Source organism: Poecilia mexicana, unplaced genomic scaffold (assembly GCF_051168715.1).
Source record: "Poecilia mexicana isolate PSO_F unplaced genomic scaffold, ASM5116871v1 scaffold_8, whole genome shotgun sequence".
Lineage (NCBI taxonomy): Eukaryota > Metazoa > Chordata > Actinopteri > Cyprinodontiformes > Poeciliidae > Poecilia > Poecilia mexicana.
Genome location: NW_028263377.1, coordinates 25,357,140 through 25,377,003, shown reverse-complemented (window position 1 = coordinate 25,377,003; position 19,864 = coordinate 25,357,140). Strand labels below are relative to the sequence as shown.

General features: G+C 38.5%; 3 protein-coding genes across 3 annotated transcripts; all 3 read right to left on the bottom strand.

The window, feature by feature from the left end:
- Nucleotides 1-3,258: 3,258 nt before the first annotated feature.
- LOC106912520 (uncharacterized) lies at nt 3,259-6,859 on the bottom strand. Its single transcript, XM_014979339.2, has 3 exons — nt 6,828-6,859; nt 6,460-6,572; nt 3,259-4,455 (listed from the first exon to the last, which is right to left on the bottom strand). Exons 2-3 carry the CDS (start codon nt 6,531-6,533, stop codon nt 3,591-3,593), a joined length of 939 nt encoding a protein of 312 aa, XP_014834825.2. The 5' UTR covers nt 6,534-6,572; nt 6,828-6,859; the 3' UTR covers nt 3,259-3,590.
- A 4,147-nt stretch (nt 6,860-11,006) lies between these two features.
- On the bottom strand, nt 11,007-15,539 carry LOC106908545 (uncharacterized). The gene is made up of 3 exons (XM_088007785.1): nt 15,513-15,539; nt 15,177-15,287; nt 11,007-13,935 (listed from the first exon to the last, which is right to left on the bottom strand). The coding sequence occupies exons 2-3, from the start codon at nt 15,245-15,247 to the stop codon at nt 13,071-13,073; spliced, it is 936 nt and encodes a 311-aa protein (XP_087863911.1). The 5' UTR covers nt 15,248-15,287; nt 15,513-15,539; the 3' UTR covers nt 11,007-13,070.
- A 2,005-nt stretch (nt 15,540-17,544) lies between these two features.
- On the bottom strand, nt 17,545-19,769 carry LOC106908543 (uncharacterized). The gene is made up of 3 exons (XM_088007786.1): nt 19,696-19,769; nt 19,421-19,520; nt 17,545-18,683 (listed from the first exon to the last, which is right to left on the bottom strand). The coding sequence occupies exons 2-3, from the start codon at nt 19,498-19,500 to the stop codon at nt 17,900-17,902; spliced, it is 864 nt and encodes a 287-aa protein (XP_087863912.1). The 5' UTR covers nt 19,501-19,520; nt 19,696-19,769; the 3' UTR covers nt 17,545-17,899.
- Between the last annotated feature and the right edge of the window lie 95 nt (nt 19,770-19,864).

Below are 19,864 nucleotides of genomic sequence, written 5' to 3'. Positions count from 1 at the left end.
GTTGTGCAGCCTGAGGTTGAGCTTCAAATCCACCAGGCATTTTATAGGAAGCTGGATCTCCTGACCTCTCCCTCTGATTCATACTTTCCATTTAGGATGAATGACACGATAAACACCAATATTTACCAAGGTGTGTAAAGGTTAAGCTTATTTAGAGAAAGTACTCAGGTGGTCCATATGATTAAACGAACAAGATCTAACAGAGTAAAAGTTTTAACAGCTGAGAGGGGTCTTCTTTTATTAATTTCAGAATGAAATGTACAGGTTAGGATTGTGGTTCTTTTGTCTGGTCCTGGATTGTTTTGGGGTTTTATTTTAGTTTCGACATTCAGTGCTCCTGAGTGTCTTTCTTTTAATTATATCATTCTTTTTCTGTTTTCCGTTAGTTCAGTTCTTTCTCAGTGATTCTAGTTTATTATGTTTGTAACTTTAGTTTAATTATGTTCCTTATGTCTACTCATTCTGTAGTGTTAGACTTATTCCCTCGCCCCTGTGGCACTTTCTCTCTCTCTCCCCTCACACCTGCAGCCAGGTAGCCAATCAGAACAAGTCCAATTTTCTGGATTTCCTATCTGAGGACTTAAACACTTCTGCTGTCAAATTTCCCTGATTTTTTTGTTCTCCTCTGGCTCCCTGTGCTCCCATTGTTTTTGTATGTTCTTATTTTTTCATTAAATATTCATAATCAACTCTCTACTTCTTTCATTTATTATGAAATTGTTCACCTCATAACAACAGACCAAACCAAACAATAGCAGATTAAAATCATATTAAAAGACACAATATATAAAAACTGCCACAAGGAGAAACAATCAAGACATTATTTCCCCCCTTTTCTCACATTTAATCCTAATTTCCTTCTGCTTTCATGATTCCATCTATAATTTCTTTTAGTTTGTTGTTGGTTTTAAATGTGTCAGATTAACATAATATTTTGATTTGATTACATCAATTTTTGTGGGAGACAAGATAACAGAAGCTGTTTTCTACATTTTAGTTTATTTTCCTAACATTATTCTCTGACATGTAAATAATTGTGTTACTTGATTATCTTTTTTGACTGATTAAATTCATATATTCAAAGTGTCAGGAGGACAGTAATCTCTCCAACCCCTGGATTGACCTCACCTCAACCTTTACTGGGTGAGGTCATGTTGTTTTAATTGCATATGATATTTTTCTTTCAAAGCAGCTTCAAATAGTTTAGTGTGTGGCAAAATATATCTTATAAAACTGTATCACCTCATCTGACGTGTGAATGAATGTCTCTCTGTGCAAAATGAAACAGATTTGGGAATGAAGGAAGGAGTGAAGGCCAAGACAAACGTGGGATTCCTTGCAGGGAAAATATTCCACTGATCTTCCAGAGAAGTCACTGAGTAAATATGTGCAAGAAATAAAAACTCTATTTATATATTTTATTTCAGTTTGGGGAGATGCAGTAAAGCTTCATAAAAAATGAAATGATAAATTCAGTCTGAAAAAAGTTTATTAAATCGATCTGATTTAACTTTATCTTTATGACAACTATGGAAAACATTAGAAAGTGATGGACCTGAAGATGAGAAAGAGAGAAAAGTTTAAAGGGGATGAATGACATAAAATTAGAGGACAAATAAGGATAGAGAGAATATATGACAAAACCCTGGAAGACTGTTCCTATAACTAGAAAAAAAAGAACGTAGCAGCACAGTGGCACAGTTGGTAGAGCTGTTGTCTTGCAGCAAGAAGGTTCTGGGATAAGTTCCCGGCCCGGGGTCTTTCTGCATGTTCTCCCTGTGCATGGTGGGTTCTCTCTGGGTGCTCAGGTTTTCTCCCACAATCCAAAAACATGACCGTTAGTCATGGTCTCTCTAAATTCTCCCTAGGTGTGTGTGCATGGTTGTGTGTCCTGCCTGTCTCTGTGTTGCCCTGCGACAGACTGGCGACCTGTCCAGGGTGACCCTGCCTCTCGCCTGTAACGTTAGCTGGAGAGGCACCAGCAATCCTCCCGACCCCATTAAGGACAAGAGTGTACAGAAAATGGATGGATGGAATTGGTGCTATATAAATGTAGTGAATTACTGCAGCTGTGTTTGGACTCTTATTTTCTCCGGCCTCCTACCAGATCAGACCACTGATGACATGTTTACCTGCAAGGCGAGACAAACTGGGTATTTCCTGCAGAGACTAAGTACACAGCTGAGCATCTAAAGAAATCCCTGAGTAAATATGTATAAGAGGAAAAAATCTCTATTAATACTGCGGTATGAATGACGACATGTTTATCTGAACGCTGTCATTCAACCAGGTGGCGTCATGAAGACGATGTTTAAAATATTTTCTGCTTCTTTATCAACCTGACAATCATCATTTGTTCAAAGGTTCAAAGGTTAACGCTATGTTTCTTTTTGCTCAGGTATCTCTCTGTCTGTTTATGGCAGGCCATTTTAACATAAAATCGCCCTTGTCTGACAATCTGTAATGACATTGTAGATGTATAAAAATGAGTTTTGACAAAAAAAATTTTTTGTCTATCCTGAATGGTAATTTAAAGGTAATATCTGTGTTTACGTTCTGAATAGTAAGAAGGATAATTCAATGTAGCTTCACTTGATTTGTTAGTTGAAGGGTCACACACCAGTTATTACAATAACAACATATCAATATGAATGACAATAATTATTCATATCCAGTTTGGTGTAAATCAGAGCATGTTTCTGTGATTTAGGCTGCTTTCACACCTGCCCAGTTCGGTCCTTTATAATCCAACTTCAGTTCATTTGCCTTGAAAGTCCGGTTCGTTTGGGTAGATGTGAATGTCTAATCAAACTCTGATGCGGACCAAAGAAGTGAAGTCTGGTCATTGACAAACCTCGGTCTCGGTTGGTTGAAGTGAAATCCGGTGCAGTTCAAATGCATATGTGAATGCCAACCTAATAGGAGACCTCATTGAAAACAGGAAGTGGACTATGGCGCAGGGCATTCTGGGTAACCAAAGCAAACATGCTAGTCTAACACTAGCGGGAGAAATGTTTTGGGATCTTTTCCCAAAGACAAAAGAGAAGTCCTACACATGCTAAAATCTGATGCCACTATATATTTTTTAAAATATTTTTTTAAAGAAGAAAGTTATGTTCAGTGTCTAGTTCAGAGGTTTTTGTGTTTGTTTTTTCAGTAGTTCTTGGTGCAGCGCCCCCAGAGGCGAGGAGGGGAACAGGTAGCTCAAACGGTTTGGTTTGTTTGACACAGTTCAGTTTGAAAGCAAAAAATCTGTCATCAGTTTTAATATATTTTATTGATCACTTTCTGGCTGAGACTTCATCCCAACCTGAAACTGGAATGAAACTGGATTCATGTTCTGCGAAAAACAAAATCGTAATAAAATCTTAAATTATGAGTCAAAAAAGCAAACAGCAAATGTCTGATTCTGCTGATCACAGTAGAAAACTGATCACAGATTTTTCTGTTCAGCCTCAGAGTGTTCTTGGTCGTGAGCAGTTCCTGGTTCTTGGTGCTTTCAGTTGTCAGACGTCTGAGCCAAGATGAAAGCAGGTTATTAATAATCGTCTGTCCTATGCAGAATCTCAGTTGGATTAACATAAACGTGTTTAACTGAAGAAACTCTTAAAATAATCTATGACTGAGAAACTGAAGATGTCATTAGAACATATCATTAGAGTCCCATCAGCAGCGCAGGCGTACTGCTTCTCCAGATATTCTCTGTCAAGCTTCTGTCCCAGAGATTTGTCTCCCAGACATGTGTCCAGGTGGACGGTGGCTTTGAACCTGGACTGAAGCAGAACCAGAGACAGGGCCAAGGTGACCACAGAGAACGGGACGCTGTCTGATTCTTTTCCTGGGAGGAAGAAGGGAATGATGATCCGGTTTCTCCCAATAGGACCATATTTTTTGATGAGAGACTCAAAGTACTTCCAAACCCCATCGTCTGGTCGTAGAGGACTAACTGAGATGTTTGGGATCATCTGGTCTCCAGCCTTCTTCATTGAGTTCCAGTGGTCAGGTAATTTCACAGGTCGGTGTTTTTCATCAGGAACTGGACGTTCATCCTTCTTGTAGCAGTAGAAAACTCTGTGTTGAGGCTTCAGTCTTCCTGTTGCGATGGCATATGCTAAACCCCCAGAGACACAGTTCCAGGGAGAATACAGAACCACGTCCCTGATGGAGGCCAGAGGCAGCAGGCAGCTGGCTGGGATCATGAAGTCTCCGATTGATCCATGAGCCACAAAGGTGATGTCCACAGTGTCACTGTGATTCTTCTTCTCCTCCTCATTTATGTGTTTTTTAAAGAAATTAAACATGTCCACCAGCTGGTAGAAGGTGGAGGGTTTTTCTTTGAGCCACTTGAGGACGGTTTGATTGGTGCAGTTGTCTTCTGCAAGCTTCATCAGCCTCTTCCACTCAACTGAGCCTTTTGTGCTTTCAAGGATGTGAATATGTTTCCGGAAAGTTGCCCTGCAGAAAAAATAGAATAATTAAAATAAAATACATCTGGTGCATTCTTGTAAAGCTTGCACCAGATGTCCTGGTAATCACCCCCTAAACCAGAATCAGAGTGTATTAGTAAAATCTATTAACAAACTCTCAATATCAGTAAACATGTCTCTGTCTTGATACATACTTCTTCAAATTAAATACTGAACATCTTTTCACATTGATCTGTCTCTTCAGGATTTTATTGTTTTTGTGTGAATTATTTTGCAATCAAAATGACTGAGGTACTAATTTAGAAATATTTTCAATGAATTTTGTTATATTTGCATTTATGCGGGGCGGTACATGTGACTCATTACATCAACACAGACTAAAGCTTGACACCAAGCAAGGCTGAGGCGGTAGAAGTAGGAAACAATGCCACCTGCAGGTGATAGTTAGCTATTACTTCAACCTAAGGTTTTTGACCATTTTTGCAGAAAATTAGCAATAAACTCACAATTATGTAGTGTGAAAAAGAGTGGGGATCAGTTGATTTTGCGTGAATTTCCACACAAAACTAAAAGGACTGACTGATGAAATTTGGCAGTAAAACGATAAAACTGCTTTGATTTAATTGATAAAATAATTAGACACAACTGTTATCTTGAAGTTTCTTTGCAGCCCCCTTGTGTCTAGAGGGCCACATAAGAAGGAATGGCGATTTGGTCCTCGAGCTCTGAGTTTGACACTTGTGGTTCTCCATATTCCTTCTGCAGTAGTTACACAGCAAACTGGCCAGAGTGAAAATATCAGTGTTTACCGATTAGAGTACTGTGTTGAGACTTTAGTGTTGTATTTAGTGTATTCGTTGTAATCACGGATTTGCAGCGAACGCTTTTCACAAGGTAAGACTAATTTCATATAGTTTATAAGTGTGATTAGAAAGATGATATCAAATATTGCACTATGGAGAAGGTACTGTGTAACCTTTAGTAACCATGGAGACAATGCTGCACTGTCATGTAGCCTAGCATGTATGGAAAAAAACTGGTTAGCATTCCCTCTTTTGCACCTGTTTAAGGCTTCTTTAGTGTAATGGGAAACTCTGTTTATAGTATAGCGACATAAATTATGTTGTGTGACTTCAGGGAAAGTTAGCAATTTGATTAACACGTCAATGGGTCTATTTCTAAGCTAGCTATTTCAAACTCTTGTAAATATCACCGTCTATGATCCCAAACCAGGTGTGTTATGTTCACTGACAAATTAGCTTCACTCAAACAAGTGGAAGCCATGAATAAACTGGCAAAAACAACTTGGGAAAACAATTTAAGCCACTCGGTTCTATACTTCCGACTTCCATAATTGGTGCCTTGAATGATTAACTGACGTAGTTGTAACGGGTCAATGCTTTCAACACCAGAATGCAAACGTTGAGCATCCGGATACTTGGCCAAGATTGCTTCTGGAAGAATCTCGCCATCGCCATTTTGTTTTACCCACCTTGAAGAGGGGGAGTATGTATGTAGCTAACTTTTTAAATGTTATTTTAGCTCATTTGTAATTATTGTTGTTAAATACACTAATATTTTGAGTTGTGTTTAAGCTTTTAGTGGATGGATTGAAACCCTAATTATTTTTTAAGCCTTTATAATAACCAGTACTGAGTCTAGGGAGGACCTTTGGCTGAGTCTGCTTTTTAATAATTGTTTTAATTGAGCATAAAGTGTTTATTTCAGGGTACACCACTGAAATTGAACTGGACATAGATCCAGTCTTAGCCTTCATTATATGGTAGACTTGCTGCTGTGTCATTGTCCTGCTGAGATTGAGTTCACAAACTGCAACATAAAATGATAAATTTAACAGAAAATGTCTATTTGTTTTTTATGGTTTTGCTGAAGTTGTTTCCTTTGATATGTTTGCTTTATGTAACCGAAGAAGTTATTTCAACCAACCAAAGTTGTACTAGATTTCACTTTCACTTTTGCTCAGAATATCAGTAACATTTTTTTGACGTCTTTTAAACTTTGAGAAACTTACAAAATTAACTGTGTTTCCAGCTTCACTAGAGAAACCAGCAGATCCTGGAGTAGATCAGTTTTCAGGTCGTTCATGGTTGATGGATAATCAGGATCAAAAACAAAACTCTTAACCTGGGGAAGGAAAACAAAATCATTTTACAATGAGAAAATTCTGAACTGCTGGACCAGTTTTTTACTTTTAATCTAAATTTCCACATTTCTGTTCACTATACTTTCATTAAAAAACAGAAACTCTGTATGACCGAACAATGTTTTCTCTGATGTAATAACCAGATTCGAGTGCAGAATAAATCTATTGCTAACTATTTAATAATATTTACTAATAATACTGTGAGTTTATTAAAGCTGAGCTGCATTTTCTCTTACCTGCCGCAGATCGTTCAGGTAAAAATGATGAGGGCGTTTAACAGGTAAAATCCAGCAGCCTTATTTATAGACCTCGGGTCATATTACATCATGTACACGCCTTATAAAATTCCTGCCATAAAAAATAAACAACAACACTGAAAGAGAAACCTGTGAATCCCCTGAGACTCCAGTCTGTGAATGTCAAGGTTTTAAAGTTTATTGACCTCTATAAACACCAGAGTTCAGCTAAAACTGAGCAGAAAAACCTGCTTGTCCTGCAGCAGGATCTGCTCTGTGATGCTGGCATCTGGTAGAAACTCAGCAAACAGAAATAATCATTAGGTTTGTATAATGTATCTTGTATTTCTGGCTTTGTACTCCTTACTCTTCACACTGGAGGAGTTTTATGCAAGGTAATCACAATGACATCATTCTACATACCAACAATTGATATGAAAACACACCTCTGACCTGGTTTGGCTCAGGAATCTCTGCCAAACGTCTTCCTGCCAATCAGCTGATTTACTGTAACTCAGCAGCTCTCCACATGTTTTACATGAAAACAGCAGAAACACGGCAGCTGCTTCACAGGCTCCTGGTAGCCTTTCCTTTAAATGTGCAAACCCTGAACTGATGCATGAATCAGTAAATATAAATATGTTAAAGTCTGAACCAAGAAATACTTTAGACATGAGAGCCATAGAGGAGAAACACAGGACAGAACAACATGTTCTGTAAGATTATAGATTTTTAATTTGTGATTTTTGCCTGTGACTTATTGTATTACGACTAATTTCTGATGTTATTCATCTCAGTCTCAGATTCTCTTCAGTTTTTATTTCTCCCATTTTACTGTTTCTATAAAACTGATGTGTAAGAGCTTCAGAGTTTGACTCGGCCGCTCTCTCTTTATGATGTCCAGATCTTTGGGAAGAGAAAACAGATTTTTAATCATTCCAATTTGTCCATCAGCCGTTGTGGGTGTAAAAAAACAAACTAATTTATAAGTAAGCTAGCAACATCTGGTCATCCAGTTAGAGAGCAGAACATGTCTGACATCATCTTCCAGCAGGCGCTGAGGACAATCTGTCAGCTGATTGGTTAAAACAACAGTTGCGCTGCTGTATTGTGGATTGAATGTAGTTCTGCTCTCCTGACTCTGAAGTCCCTGCAGATTAGACTGACCCTAGCAACACATGGAGAAGGAAATCTGATTGGATGAAAGTTTGCTAATCCACACAGGCAGGTATGGGAAGCAGCGCAGCCAAGAGATACATTACACAAAAAAACAGTAGATTATTGACAGTAAATTAAAACCATTTATTTGAACAAACATGATAATCTAGACATGTTATTGATTCTGATTGTGTTCAGTTGTACTTAGAAAGCCTTGCAGGCCACAACTGCTGGGAGACGAGTTCAGGTGAAGTGGTGTTCACTGTTAGGAATACATTTGATGTGTTTCTGTTTATGTGTTTGAAATAAATGTTTAAATATGACAAAGCAGCAGAGGGAACTTAATTTTTAATTTTTTTTTTTAGAAAGACTCAAAATAAAAATTTGATGTTAATTATAATTAAAAGTTGTCTGGTGCAGTCGATGGTCTCACACTGTGACTCCTGCCACAGCCTCCTACCTGGTCTTCCTGCCTGTGAAACACCTGCAGATGGTCCAGAACCTTTTTGTTAACTTCTGTTTCTGTCTGGACTTTTGCTGCATTTTTTCCAGCCTGTTAGTAAACCTAAAGACTTTCTCTCTCAGAAGAAGCTCTGACTCCACCAGATCACCAACCAGCTCTGAGGATGAACCTCCACATCGTCTTCATGATGTAAATTTGTTTTTGTTTTTTTTAATGAGGAGCTAGCTACATTTTCAACAGCAAAAACTGGTGTGTTACCAACACCAAGTGCTTAACAAACATGATTTGATTTAAAGATAACTGGGCAGAATTTTTCTCCTTGTTAATCTAACATTTCTCTTTCATACATTTTATTTATTGTTGACTTTCAGGGCCCTGTGATGGACTGGTGACCTGTCCATGGTGAACCCTGCCTCTCATCTGATGGCTGCTGGAGATGGGCACCACCAGCCCCCCTCACCACCCTGCAAGGATCAGTGTGTTCAGATCATGGATGGAAAGATTTTAAGGTAATTTGTCTCCTTTAGTCCACACTTAAAACAGCTTCATAGTTATTGCCAACATCAACTGACTCTATGACATTGCTAAGTATTTTTTTCTACTTCTAACATAAACAGGCAAAGAAGACATCCAGAAATGTTTTTCCACCACAGGTATCCGGTCCCAATCATCATCAGTTCTCATGATGTCACATACACAGCGAGTCCACAACGTCTTGAAATTGTAAGTATTTTTTTTGCCATTTTTTGTTCTCTTTAAATACAAATGCTTTCTCTGTTTAATTGCTCTATTGTTCTTTTTTGTAGGTTTCTGTAAGGTGAAGTGAATGGGAATGTTCTGTCATTGATCCTCACTCATGTTAGGAACATACCAACAGTGTCATGAAGTGTCATTCAGTAAATAATGACAATTTTAATGAGAATTTGCTTTAAAAGTTGGATGAAAGGTTTTATATTATGTTTATGACAGTGTCAATTATAATTTTTGTTCTTTAATAATAACTTTAATGTTTTCTGTCACTTAAATTTTCATGTTCATTGTGTTCACTTTTGACTTGTAAACTGATAATTTATGTAAAGTTCATAAAGTTGTGAGTAAAATTGGACAATTTTAAAATGTTGGTAATAAAACAAATATTTCAATTACCTTGATCATCTTGTGTAATTAATCTTTCTGTGTAATTGTAGCCTAAAACAAAGTAAGTACTGTAGTGTAGTTATGCATGTAATGTACAAAATAGGAAAGTAGGAATAATGTAGACTTTTATGAGTAATAAAAATTGTTCTTTATTAGCAGTAGCAGTAACTCAAAACTAACAATTAAGTATAATTTAAATACATTACTGATATATTAGCAGTATATTTAAAATATATTTAAAGTATATTAAAAGTATATTTTTAATATAATTCTATGACAGAATTAGTACACTCAAAATATACTAATCAAGCTCTTGAATAGTACATAAAAAATTTATACTTAAAGTATACTAAGTACAACTTGAAGTTGTTCCAAAAAAAGTACGTTTAAGTATACAAAGTATACTAAAAGTTGTAATTTAATACCATTTAAATACTATTAAAATATACTAAGCACAAAAAAGTTGTTCCAAAATAGTACAGTTTAAGTACATCAATGCTAAAGTATGTTAAAATTTAGTATACTAAAGCATACTTTTTTTTACTAGGGTATCCATCTCCATTAATTAAACTAAGGTTTAATGGAGATGTTGCTTAAACAGATGTAACAGCTTCATAGTTAAAAATATACAAACTATTAAATGATTATGACTCAGTCTGATGTATTTTGATGTCGAGCCCCAACACAGCAGAATATTTCACAATAGAAATGCATGAGAGCCAAAGAGTTTTTTGAAAAATACCACAGAAGAATAAGAAAAGGAGGGGAGGGAACTTAGTCACATTTCCTAAACATGCAGTAGTTGTTGCAAAATTAAAAATAATAAAGAAAGAAGCTTGTTGTTAACCAGATCCCTGTGACCCCAAGCTGAGTGTCTGATTATTCCCTCTGCATCCCAACACCAGAGTGCTAATTTAACTTAGCTGCCTTACAGTCCTTGACTGTTTATAAAATATCTCTGTAAAGGGAGAAACCACACAAAGTGTCTGCAAGATGTAAGATTTCTCATTTATTGACAGGAATTACAGCATATATATAGTGGCACAAAGTCCCTCCCTTTCCCAAATGTATGATTGGTTTATAATCTATTAGCAAATCACAAACAGTTGTCTAATAAGAATCAACACAGCATCACATGAGTCTGTTGACTTTCTGACATCAGCAATTGGGTTGATGAAAACGGCTTTCTGCATAATTTCTGTAGCTGTTACGTGTGAAAGCAGGATGTGAAGCCAATCAAAAAAATTGTTAATGCTCCAGTGGTCTTGGTATATAAAAGGAAATATGAGAACAATTGGTGTAATTTTAGTACAGAGTAGGCCCCTGGCCTCGACCTACAGGGGTCCAACATGGGTAGCAGAACATGCCGTCAGACTGACTGATTTTAGTGACATAGTGAGTGTAAAATATTGAATAAAATGTTGTGCCACATGACTGCTTTATTTTCACTCTTATATTTAACTGTATGACACACAAAACTACAAATGAATCGTCCTTATTGTCTCCAGGTGCATTCTGGGTAAACGTCATCAGTCACCTAGCAACAAATGGCAAACTAGCTAAAGCATTTCTAGGGATTACGTTAACATGTTTTGAATTTGTGTTTTTCATCATTAGTGACCAGTAGCCTGATGTTTCTGTTCTTCTCTTGGTTTGTTGTACTTCATGTCAGATGGATTTCAGAATGACAGAGCCGCTCTTTCTGGTGGTGAAACTTGTTAGCTCCGCTGTTGCGGGCATGTTGTAAAGTTAAATTATCATGAACTTTATTATTTGGGCCCGGTCATTAGCCCCGCACCCCAGCCAACTCCGTCTTGTTCTGCTTCTGTGTCACATGTTTGCCTGAGGAGCGGAGGCAGCAGTATGGCGTCTTGTCTGGAGCTTATTATAACAAGGTAAGTTCCATGTTAAAATGATCATGTTTTTGACTATTTTTTATGGAGCCATTATTTTTCCGTTTACACAAGAGTATCGATTCATATACATAGTTTGCTTAACGTACGCTTATTTGTTTGGATATCATGGTATATACGACTGTTTATTATCTTAACCGAACATTGAAACTGTCTGAAAATCTGGAGGCCATTTGAGTTAACATTATTTAGCTGCGGAGGTCGTTTTCTTTAAGTTTTTGGCTGTAGACTGCAAAATGGGGAAGTGGCTGTGCTGGACCGTTGGCTTGATCTAAGCCACAGGTGTCGAACTCCAGTCCTGGAGGACCACTGTCCTGCAACCTTTAGATGTGCCTCTGCTGCACCACACCTGAATACAATAATTAGGTGATTAGCAGGACTCTGGAGAACTTATCTACACAATGAGGAGGCAATTGAGCCATTTGACTCTGGTGTTTTATACCTGTGGCAAATCTAAAAACTGCCTAAATGTTTTCTCTTTGTCAGTGTGTCATGTTGGTGACTGAAGCCTGTTATGATGACTCCAATACATTTCTTCAGACAGGTTGGCAAGACTTTTAATGCTGTCCAAATTTTTTTCTATAAGCTGACTAATTTCTTTAGTAACTATTTCTGACTTTTTTATGCTTTATCTTGTTAACCGGGTGAGCAGAGTAATTTGAATGAATATGACGGTGACACACACAGGTGAGTCTGATTAGTTTTGTTCACACTTCTTTTTAAAATATTTATTTATTATCCTAATATTTCCGCTATATTTCTTGTTTTTCCTTCCAGGCTGGAAGTCTTCCTCCTTCATGTTGGCGAAAACAAGAGCAGCACCAAAGACACTTCACCATCAGTGATTCCAAGACCATGGCTGCTTCCAATGAACTTTCAAAGCACACTTCACCTTCAGTGCAAAGTACCATGAATGAATGACCTTTGTTGATTATTGCTGTCAGTGCTGTTTGATGTTTTGAAATAAAAGTAGATTATATACTGCAAATGGTGCTGGTGTTTTTGTAGATTCAAGTGGAGTCTAATGTGTTTTAAATGAATTTGGGGATTATTGATTGCCAGTAGTTTTTGGAAAAAAAAGGTTTTAATTGCTCTAGTGGCTTTTATTTGATAGTGAATTGACAAAAAAAAGTGGGTAATGAGAGAAGGGGTAGATAGGAAAAGCAAACCCACGACGCCGCATTGAAAACTAGAACCTCCATATGTGGGTTGTGCTTAACCCCTTAACACCGTTCTGTTATATTGACACGTTCATAGTGTTAACTTTTGACAAAATACACTAGTGTTGAGTAAGTAAACACTGATGTGTGTTTAATTTCAACTACTGTGAGTGTTGATTCAACTATATCACAAATAACACTTCCAAAAGTGTAATTTCTACACCATCCAGAGTGGACCAATATAGACACTTTCAAAATGTTGAATTCAACTATGTAGGAGTTGATGGAACACTTCCAAATTTGCTGTGTAATAACTATAAAACCCAGAGATCTGTTACCTGAGGGAGGAACTTCCTCTTATTATAATTTCTATATTTATATTGGCAGAACACATTTTTATCAAAATAAACTGCTAATAAAACATATTCATTATCTTTTCTATCCATGATACATTGAAGATGTTATTAGAACATTTCATTCCAGTCTCATCAACAGCACAGGCGTACTGCTTCTCCAGATATTCTCTGTCAAACTTCTGTCCAACAGAAATGTCAGTCAGACAGGCGTCCAGGTGGACGGTGGCTTTGAACCTGGACTGGAGCAGAACCAGAGACAGGGACAAGGTGACCACAGAGAACGGGACGCTGTCTGATTCTTTTCCTGGGAGGATGAAGGGAATGACGATCCGGTTTCTCCCAACAGGACCGTGTAGTTTGGTGAGAGACTCAAAGTTCTTCCAAACCCCATCGTCTGGTCGTAGAGGACTAACTGAGATGTTTGGGATCATCTGGTCTCCTGCCTGCCTCATTGAGTTCCAGCGGTCTGGTAGTTTCACAGGTCGATGTTTTTCATCAGGAACTGGACATCCATCCTTCTTGGTGCAGTAGAAAACTCTGTGCTGAGGCTTCAGTTTTCCTGTAGCGATAGCGTATGTTATCTCTGCACCCCCAGAGACACAGTTCCAGGGAGCGTAGAGAACCACGTCCCTGATGGAGGCCAGAGGCAGCAGGCAGCTGGCTGGGATCATGAAGTCTCTGATTGATCCATGAGATAAAATGGTGATGTCCACAGTGTCACTGTGGTCCTTCTTCTCCTCCTCATCTATGTGTTTTTTAAAGAAGTTGAACATCTCCACCAGTTTGGTGAAGGAGTTTTCTCTCAGCCACTTCAAAACGACTGGATTTGAACAATTTCTCTCTGCAAGTTTCATCAATCGGCTCTTTTCTTCGGAGCTCCTTGTTCTTTGTGAAAATTTTACATCTTTGTAGATGTTCCGCCTGTAGAAAGAAAATGATGAACATTTAGTAAGAATATGTGTCTGTTGCCTCCTTACTGTCACTATAAAGCAGCAAGATATATTCCTATATTTGCCAGATCTCATTACAGTGGATCCCGGTTCAGTACTTGTGTATTTTCCAGGCCATGACTGAGTTAATTATTGTTTGAGACTTTGAATCCATGTAGATTAATCCCCAGCAGAGAGGGGCAAAAAGCTCTGTGATATACTTCAAACCTTTCATTTGAGCCAACAGGTTACACTAAAACACATGAAAAAATATTCTTTGTGAAATTATAAAGAAAACATCAGCAATGCTCTTTGCCACAGTTGATAGATTAACACATTTGTAGCGTCTAATCTTCACTCTACCAGCTGCTGCAATGAATTTTCCATCTTCTTTACAGAAAAAAATCTAAAAATGAAATTAATCTGCACATTATTGATGCTATGCCCAAACATAATATTGTAGAGAAAATGGCTAAATTAAGGTCCTTCTCCTCCTGCTGTCTTGATTTCCTACTCATGATTTTCCTTAAGAAAGTTCTGCCTGTCGTTGAATCTGATCTCATTCAGATAGTAAACTGATTCCTCTCATTGGGTTTTTTCCCCTCAGTCTTTAAAAACAAGAGTTATCATAACAATTTGGACAAATCTATATTCTCCCACTAGCTCAGATTATGAGAAGTATTACCATTAGCTACCATAACTGTACAGATGGTCCACAGCTCACCATCCAATCACTGAACAGACAGAACAGATAAATGTCTGGATGAGCCACAACTTTCTCCAGATGAACAGAAACAAAACTAAAGTTATTTGGACCTAAAGATGAACGATCCAGAGTCAAAGCACAGCTTCAGTTATTACAACTGGAAACTAGAGATCAGGATGAACTCTGACCTCAACCTTTAAATCAGGGGTCCCCAAGCTGTGGCCCGTGGGCTGGATCGCCTCCTCATTTTGTCTGGCCCCCTGAACAATACCAGAGAGCATTCAGTGTTTTTTTTCATATATATGTGGATTTTTCTTCAACCACCGGGGGGGCTCTTGAGCAGATATGAAACTTAGTTTCCCTCAATGGAATATATACTAGTCAGTACCAGTCACCGTTTCGCTCACGGTTTTTTTTTCCATTTGTATTCTGGGTAAAAATCTATCTACAAACGCGAATATGTCGTCGGCAATAATTAGATGCCACTCAGTAATTTCTCCTTAAATATTTGCCATCAGGAAACTCACAGCATCATACTCCGTATTTCCAGCTGTAGAGAAGCCAGTTTGTGGCGTAGGTCACTTTCCAGATCACTCATGGTTGGTGGATCAACAGGAACTTAAAATTAAACTGTTAACCTGCAGAAAGAACAAAATCATTTTACAATAAGAAAATACTGAAGTTCTGTTTTTTTTTGTTTTAACCTAAATTCCCTCATTCCTGTCAGCTGTAAGAATTTCTACTCAATAACAGAAACTATGACTGAACAACTTTGTCTCTAGAATAAGAACCAGATTCTATTCAGAATAAATTACTACAGTAATAGTGTGAATTTATTAGAGCAAAGCTTCAGCTTGTCCTACCTGTTGCAGGTGAAATTGATGCAGTCATCTAACAGGTAAAAGACCAGCAGCCTATTTAGAAACCTTGAATCATATTACGTCATGTGCGACACGCCTCAACGAGAAACAAACAAAAAGTGAAAGAGAAACTTCAAAAAATCCCCTGAGACTCCAGTCTGTGAATGTCAAGGTTTTACAGTTTATTGACCTCTATAAACACCAGAGTCCATCCAACACTGAGCAGAAAACCTGTTCATCCTGCAGCAGGATCTGCTCTGTGATGCTGGCATGGAGTCAAATCTGGTAGAAACTCAGCAAACAGAAATAATCATTAGGTTTGTTTTAGTGTATTTGTTTTATTTCTGTCTCTGTCCTCTTCACATCTCACCGAGTTGGTTTTATTCGAGGTAATCACGATAACATCATCTTGCATATCAAAGACTGATATTAAAACACACCCCTGACCTGGTTTGGCTCAGGAATCTCTGCCAAACGTCTTCCTGCCAATCAGCTGATTTACTGTAACTCAGCAGCTCTCCACATGTTTTACATGAAAACAGCAGAAACACGGCAGCTGCTTCACAGGCTCCTGGTAGCCTTTCCTTTAAATGTGCAAACCCTGAACTGATGCATGAATCAGTAAATATAAAGATTATGTTAAAGTCTGAACCAAGAAATACTTTAGACATGAGAGTCATAGAGGAGAAACAAACAGAACAACATGTTCTGTAAGATTATAGATTTTTAATTTGTAATTCTTGCCTGTGACTTATTGTATTGTGATTAATTTCTTATGTTGTTATTCATCTCAGTCTCAGATTCTCTTCAGTTTTTATTTCTCCCATTTTACTGTTTCTATAAAACTGATGTGTAAGAGCTTCAGAGTTTGACTCGGCCGCTCTCTCTTTATGATGTCCAGCTCTTTGGGAAGAGAAAACAGATTTTTAATCATTCCAATTTCTCCATCAGCCATTGTGGGTGTAAAACACCAAACTAATTTATAAGTAAGTAATTTACAGAGCAACATGAATGGCTCTGATCATCCAAACACCATGTTCTGTATATGGACAGAACATGTCTGACATCTTCCAGCAGGCGCTGAGGACAATCTGTCAGCTGATTGGTTTGAACACTGACAGTATATTATGGACTGAACTAGTTCTGCTCTCCTGACTCTGGAGTCCCTTCAGATTAGACTGACCCTCGCAACACATAACGACTGGAATCTGATTGGATGAAACTTTGCTAATCCACACAGGTAGGTATGGGAAGCAGCACAGCCAAGAGATACATTACAAAAAAAATCAGTAGATTACTGACAGTAAGTTAAAACCATTTATTTGAACAAACATGGGAATGTAGGTTGTAGATATTTTATTGGTTCTGATTGTATTTAGTTGTGTGAAGAAAGTCTTGAAGGCCCTGAGAGCCCAAAACTGCTGGGAGACGAATTCAGTCTGGGATCCATGAGAAGAAATGACTGATTTAGTTCTTTTGATTTAGTTCTTTCGAATTTGAACAACTTCAGTTTTGCTTTCTGGAGGAACCAGTCTGTGGGAAAAATGGTTATTATGGTCAATAAATTATCCTTTTGTTTACTTTGTTTTCAACAGTTTCTGTGCATCAAACCCACTAACCTCCTTAAATATTTCTTTTATCCATTTTCATAAATGATCTGAATCTTAGTCAGAAGTAAAGATCTTGAGGAAAACCTGGTTTGGCTTCTGGTTAACCTGATAAACTAAGTTATTCAACTCTGAGTTTATCCTGCAGCAGCTTCATTTATACTCTGACAGCAACATTTTCAACAGGAAACCAGAATCTGTGCTGCAGTAAATCTATGAGTTTACTGCGCAAAGAAGAACAGCAGATTAAATATTTTCTCTGAAATTGAATCTGTTCAGTAATCAGTCTAAATAATCTGAATTCACATCACTGGTTTTCAAGAGAACCTTCAAGTCAAGTTTACACTTTTTACAAACAAAGAATATTTAGTTTATAACATCATGTCTGCTGTTATATAACTGATTTAAATCAAATAAATACAAATAACTTATCTTGTACACAAACAATACACCAGTTAGTTATTTAAATAATTATTTTAGTTGATAAAAACTTAAAAATACAGCATAACCTGAACCTGGACCACAGATTCAGGACTCTAAACTGCAGTAACATTTCAGTCAAAAACATGGGAACAATCATTTTTCTTTCAAGGAAATAAAAGTGAGGAGATATTGGAGCATTTAGGCTCTATCACATATTTGAGTTTCATAATCCCTGAGGAGTTTTGTCTTCACTATTTCTCGTTTAGAGATGTTGAAAGACGTCTGGAGCTGAAAGCTGTTGGTCCGTCCAACCTGGAGCTTTTTCTGCCACAAACGACTTATTTTATCTTTAATATTCTGCTAACAGCTTAAGATGTGGGGTGAACATTTCATGCCTGTTTCATCTGCAGCCCAGGCGTACTGCCGCCCCAGGTAACACCTGTCAAACTTCTGTCCAATAGAACTGCAGCCCAGACAGGCGTCCAGGTGGACGGTGGCTTTGAACCTGGACTGGAGCAGAACCAGAGACAGGGCCAAGGTGACCACAGAGAACGGGACGCTGTCTGATTTTTCTCCTGGCAGGATGAAGGGAATGACGATCCGGTTTCTCCCAACAGGACCGTGTAGTTTGGTGAGAGACTCAAAGTTCTTCCAAACACCATCGTCTGGTCGTAGAGGACTAACTGAGATGTTTGGGATCATCTGGTCTCCTGCCTGCCTCATTGAGTTCCAGCGGTCCGGTAGTTTCACGGGTCGATGTTTTTCATCAGGAACTGGACATCCATCCTCCTTGGAGCAGAAAAAGACTCTGTGCTGAGGCTTCAGTTTTCCTGTAGCGATAGCATATGTTAGCTGTGCGCCGGAGGAGACACAGTTCCAGGGAGCGTAGAGAACCACGTCCCTGATGGAGGCCAAAGGCAGCAGGCAGCTGGCTGGGATCATGAAGTCTCTGATACATCCATGAGCCACAAAGGTGATGTCCACAGTGTCACTGTGATTCTTCTCCTCCTCCTCATCTATGTGTTTTTTAAAGAAGTTGAACATCTCCACCAGCTTTGGAAAGGTGTTTTTATTCAGCAACTTCAGGGTCTTTCGATTGGCGCAGTTCTCCTCTGCAAGCTTCATCAGCCTGTTCTTCTCGTCTCTGTGGACAAACGTCAAGAACATTTATTTGTTGTGATCACAGTATTCACAGAACAAGTTCAGACCACAGCTAACCATGTGATGAAGTGAGAAAACCAGGCTGCAGAGAGAAGCAGACCTCCTTCGACTGTGGCAGGCAAATTCATGCAATATCTGGAGAAATAGTTGCTTAGAGCCTCCAAATAATCAAAGCTTGTTTTAAGTTTCGGGCTCTGAATTCCTGACAACCTTTGCTTCGGTCTTCTAGTTCTCATAGTCTTGGGTTGGTCTGGGAGGTTCCGGCGCTGACACTTCGTGGCTTGCAGAGGTTCTCTTGCCCCCCTACCTGGGGTAGCTACTCTGGATGGACACCCCCTGGTGTCGCTGGGAAGCTTTGAGGGATCCAAGGTGTGAGACAGATGCATGTGGATCTTACATGCACAAGGGGAGAGTCTGAAAGAGACGCACCTTGCTCTGCTCAGTCCTTTCCTAATTTTAATGCATTTGATACACAAATCTCTCTTAATATCTTCTCCAGCCCCAGTTTGAACATAGCAGCATCAACGATGGGAAATCTGGAGCCAAGGTGTAGAGGGCCACCTGTTTCCCCCCACTCTCCTCTTACACATGTACAGAAATCACAGGTAACAGCTGGTCAAACGACTGATCACTTTGTCCTGCTGGACCCCTGTGGGTCCTCTTTGCTTCAGTGCTTTAAAGCAACAGAATCATCAGAAATAAAAGGATTCAGAAACTCACAGGATCTGCTTCTGCCTTTTCATCTCCTGGAAAGCAGAATGTAACTTCATCAGCTTGGGATCAGTTGTTACGTAGCTCATGGCTGGCAGAAAGTCAGCACCTGAAAGCAGAAAGAAGCTTTTATGTTTTTTCCTAAAACGTGATTCAGGTGGTATTTTGTCCTAAACTGAATGAGATCCACAGATTTAAAGCTGAATCTGCTTCTCCCCTCTGTCAGCTGGATGACATGGAGGAATCCTGTGGGATAGTTAAAGTAAAGCTTCAGTTAGTCTTACCTGCTGTTGAATGAAGAGCTGTGCTTCATCGGATCAGGTAAGACCTGAAGCTCTGACGTTTTATCACTGATCACCTGGTGACACACCTGTTTGTTACTATATTGAAACTGTGAAAGAGAAACTGAATAGAATGGATTTCCCTGGGAAATCCCAAGACAAGGAGAAGGTT

Excerpts from the sequence above, each read along its gene's own strand:
- LOC106908543 (XM_088007786.1), bottom strand. The coding sequence starts at position 19,500 with ATGAGCTACGTAACAACTGATCCCAAGCTGATGAAGTTACATTCTGCT. Across the intron at positions 18,684-19,420 it reads AAAAGGCAGAAGCAGATCCT|AGACGAGAAGAACAGGCTGA; the intron begins GTGAGTTTCTGA and ends GTTTGTCCACAG.
- LOC106908545 (XM_088007785.1), bottom strand. The coding sequence starts at position 15,247 with ATGAGTGATCTGGAAAGTGACCTACGCCACAAACTGGCTTCTCTACAG. Across the intron at positions 13,936-15,176 it reads GAAATACGGAGTATGATGCT|GCGGAACATCTACAAAGATG; the intron begins GTGAGTTTCCTG and ends TTCTTTCTACAG.
- LOC106912520 (XM_014979339.2), bottom strand. The coding sequence starts at position 6,533 with ATGAACGACCTGAAAACTGATCTACTCCAGGATCTGCTGGTTTCTCTA. Across the intron at positions 4,456-6,459 it reads CTGGAAACACAGTTAATTTT|GGCAACTTTCCGGAAACATA; the intron begins GTAAGTTTCTCA and ends TTTTTTCTGCAG.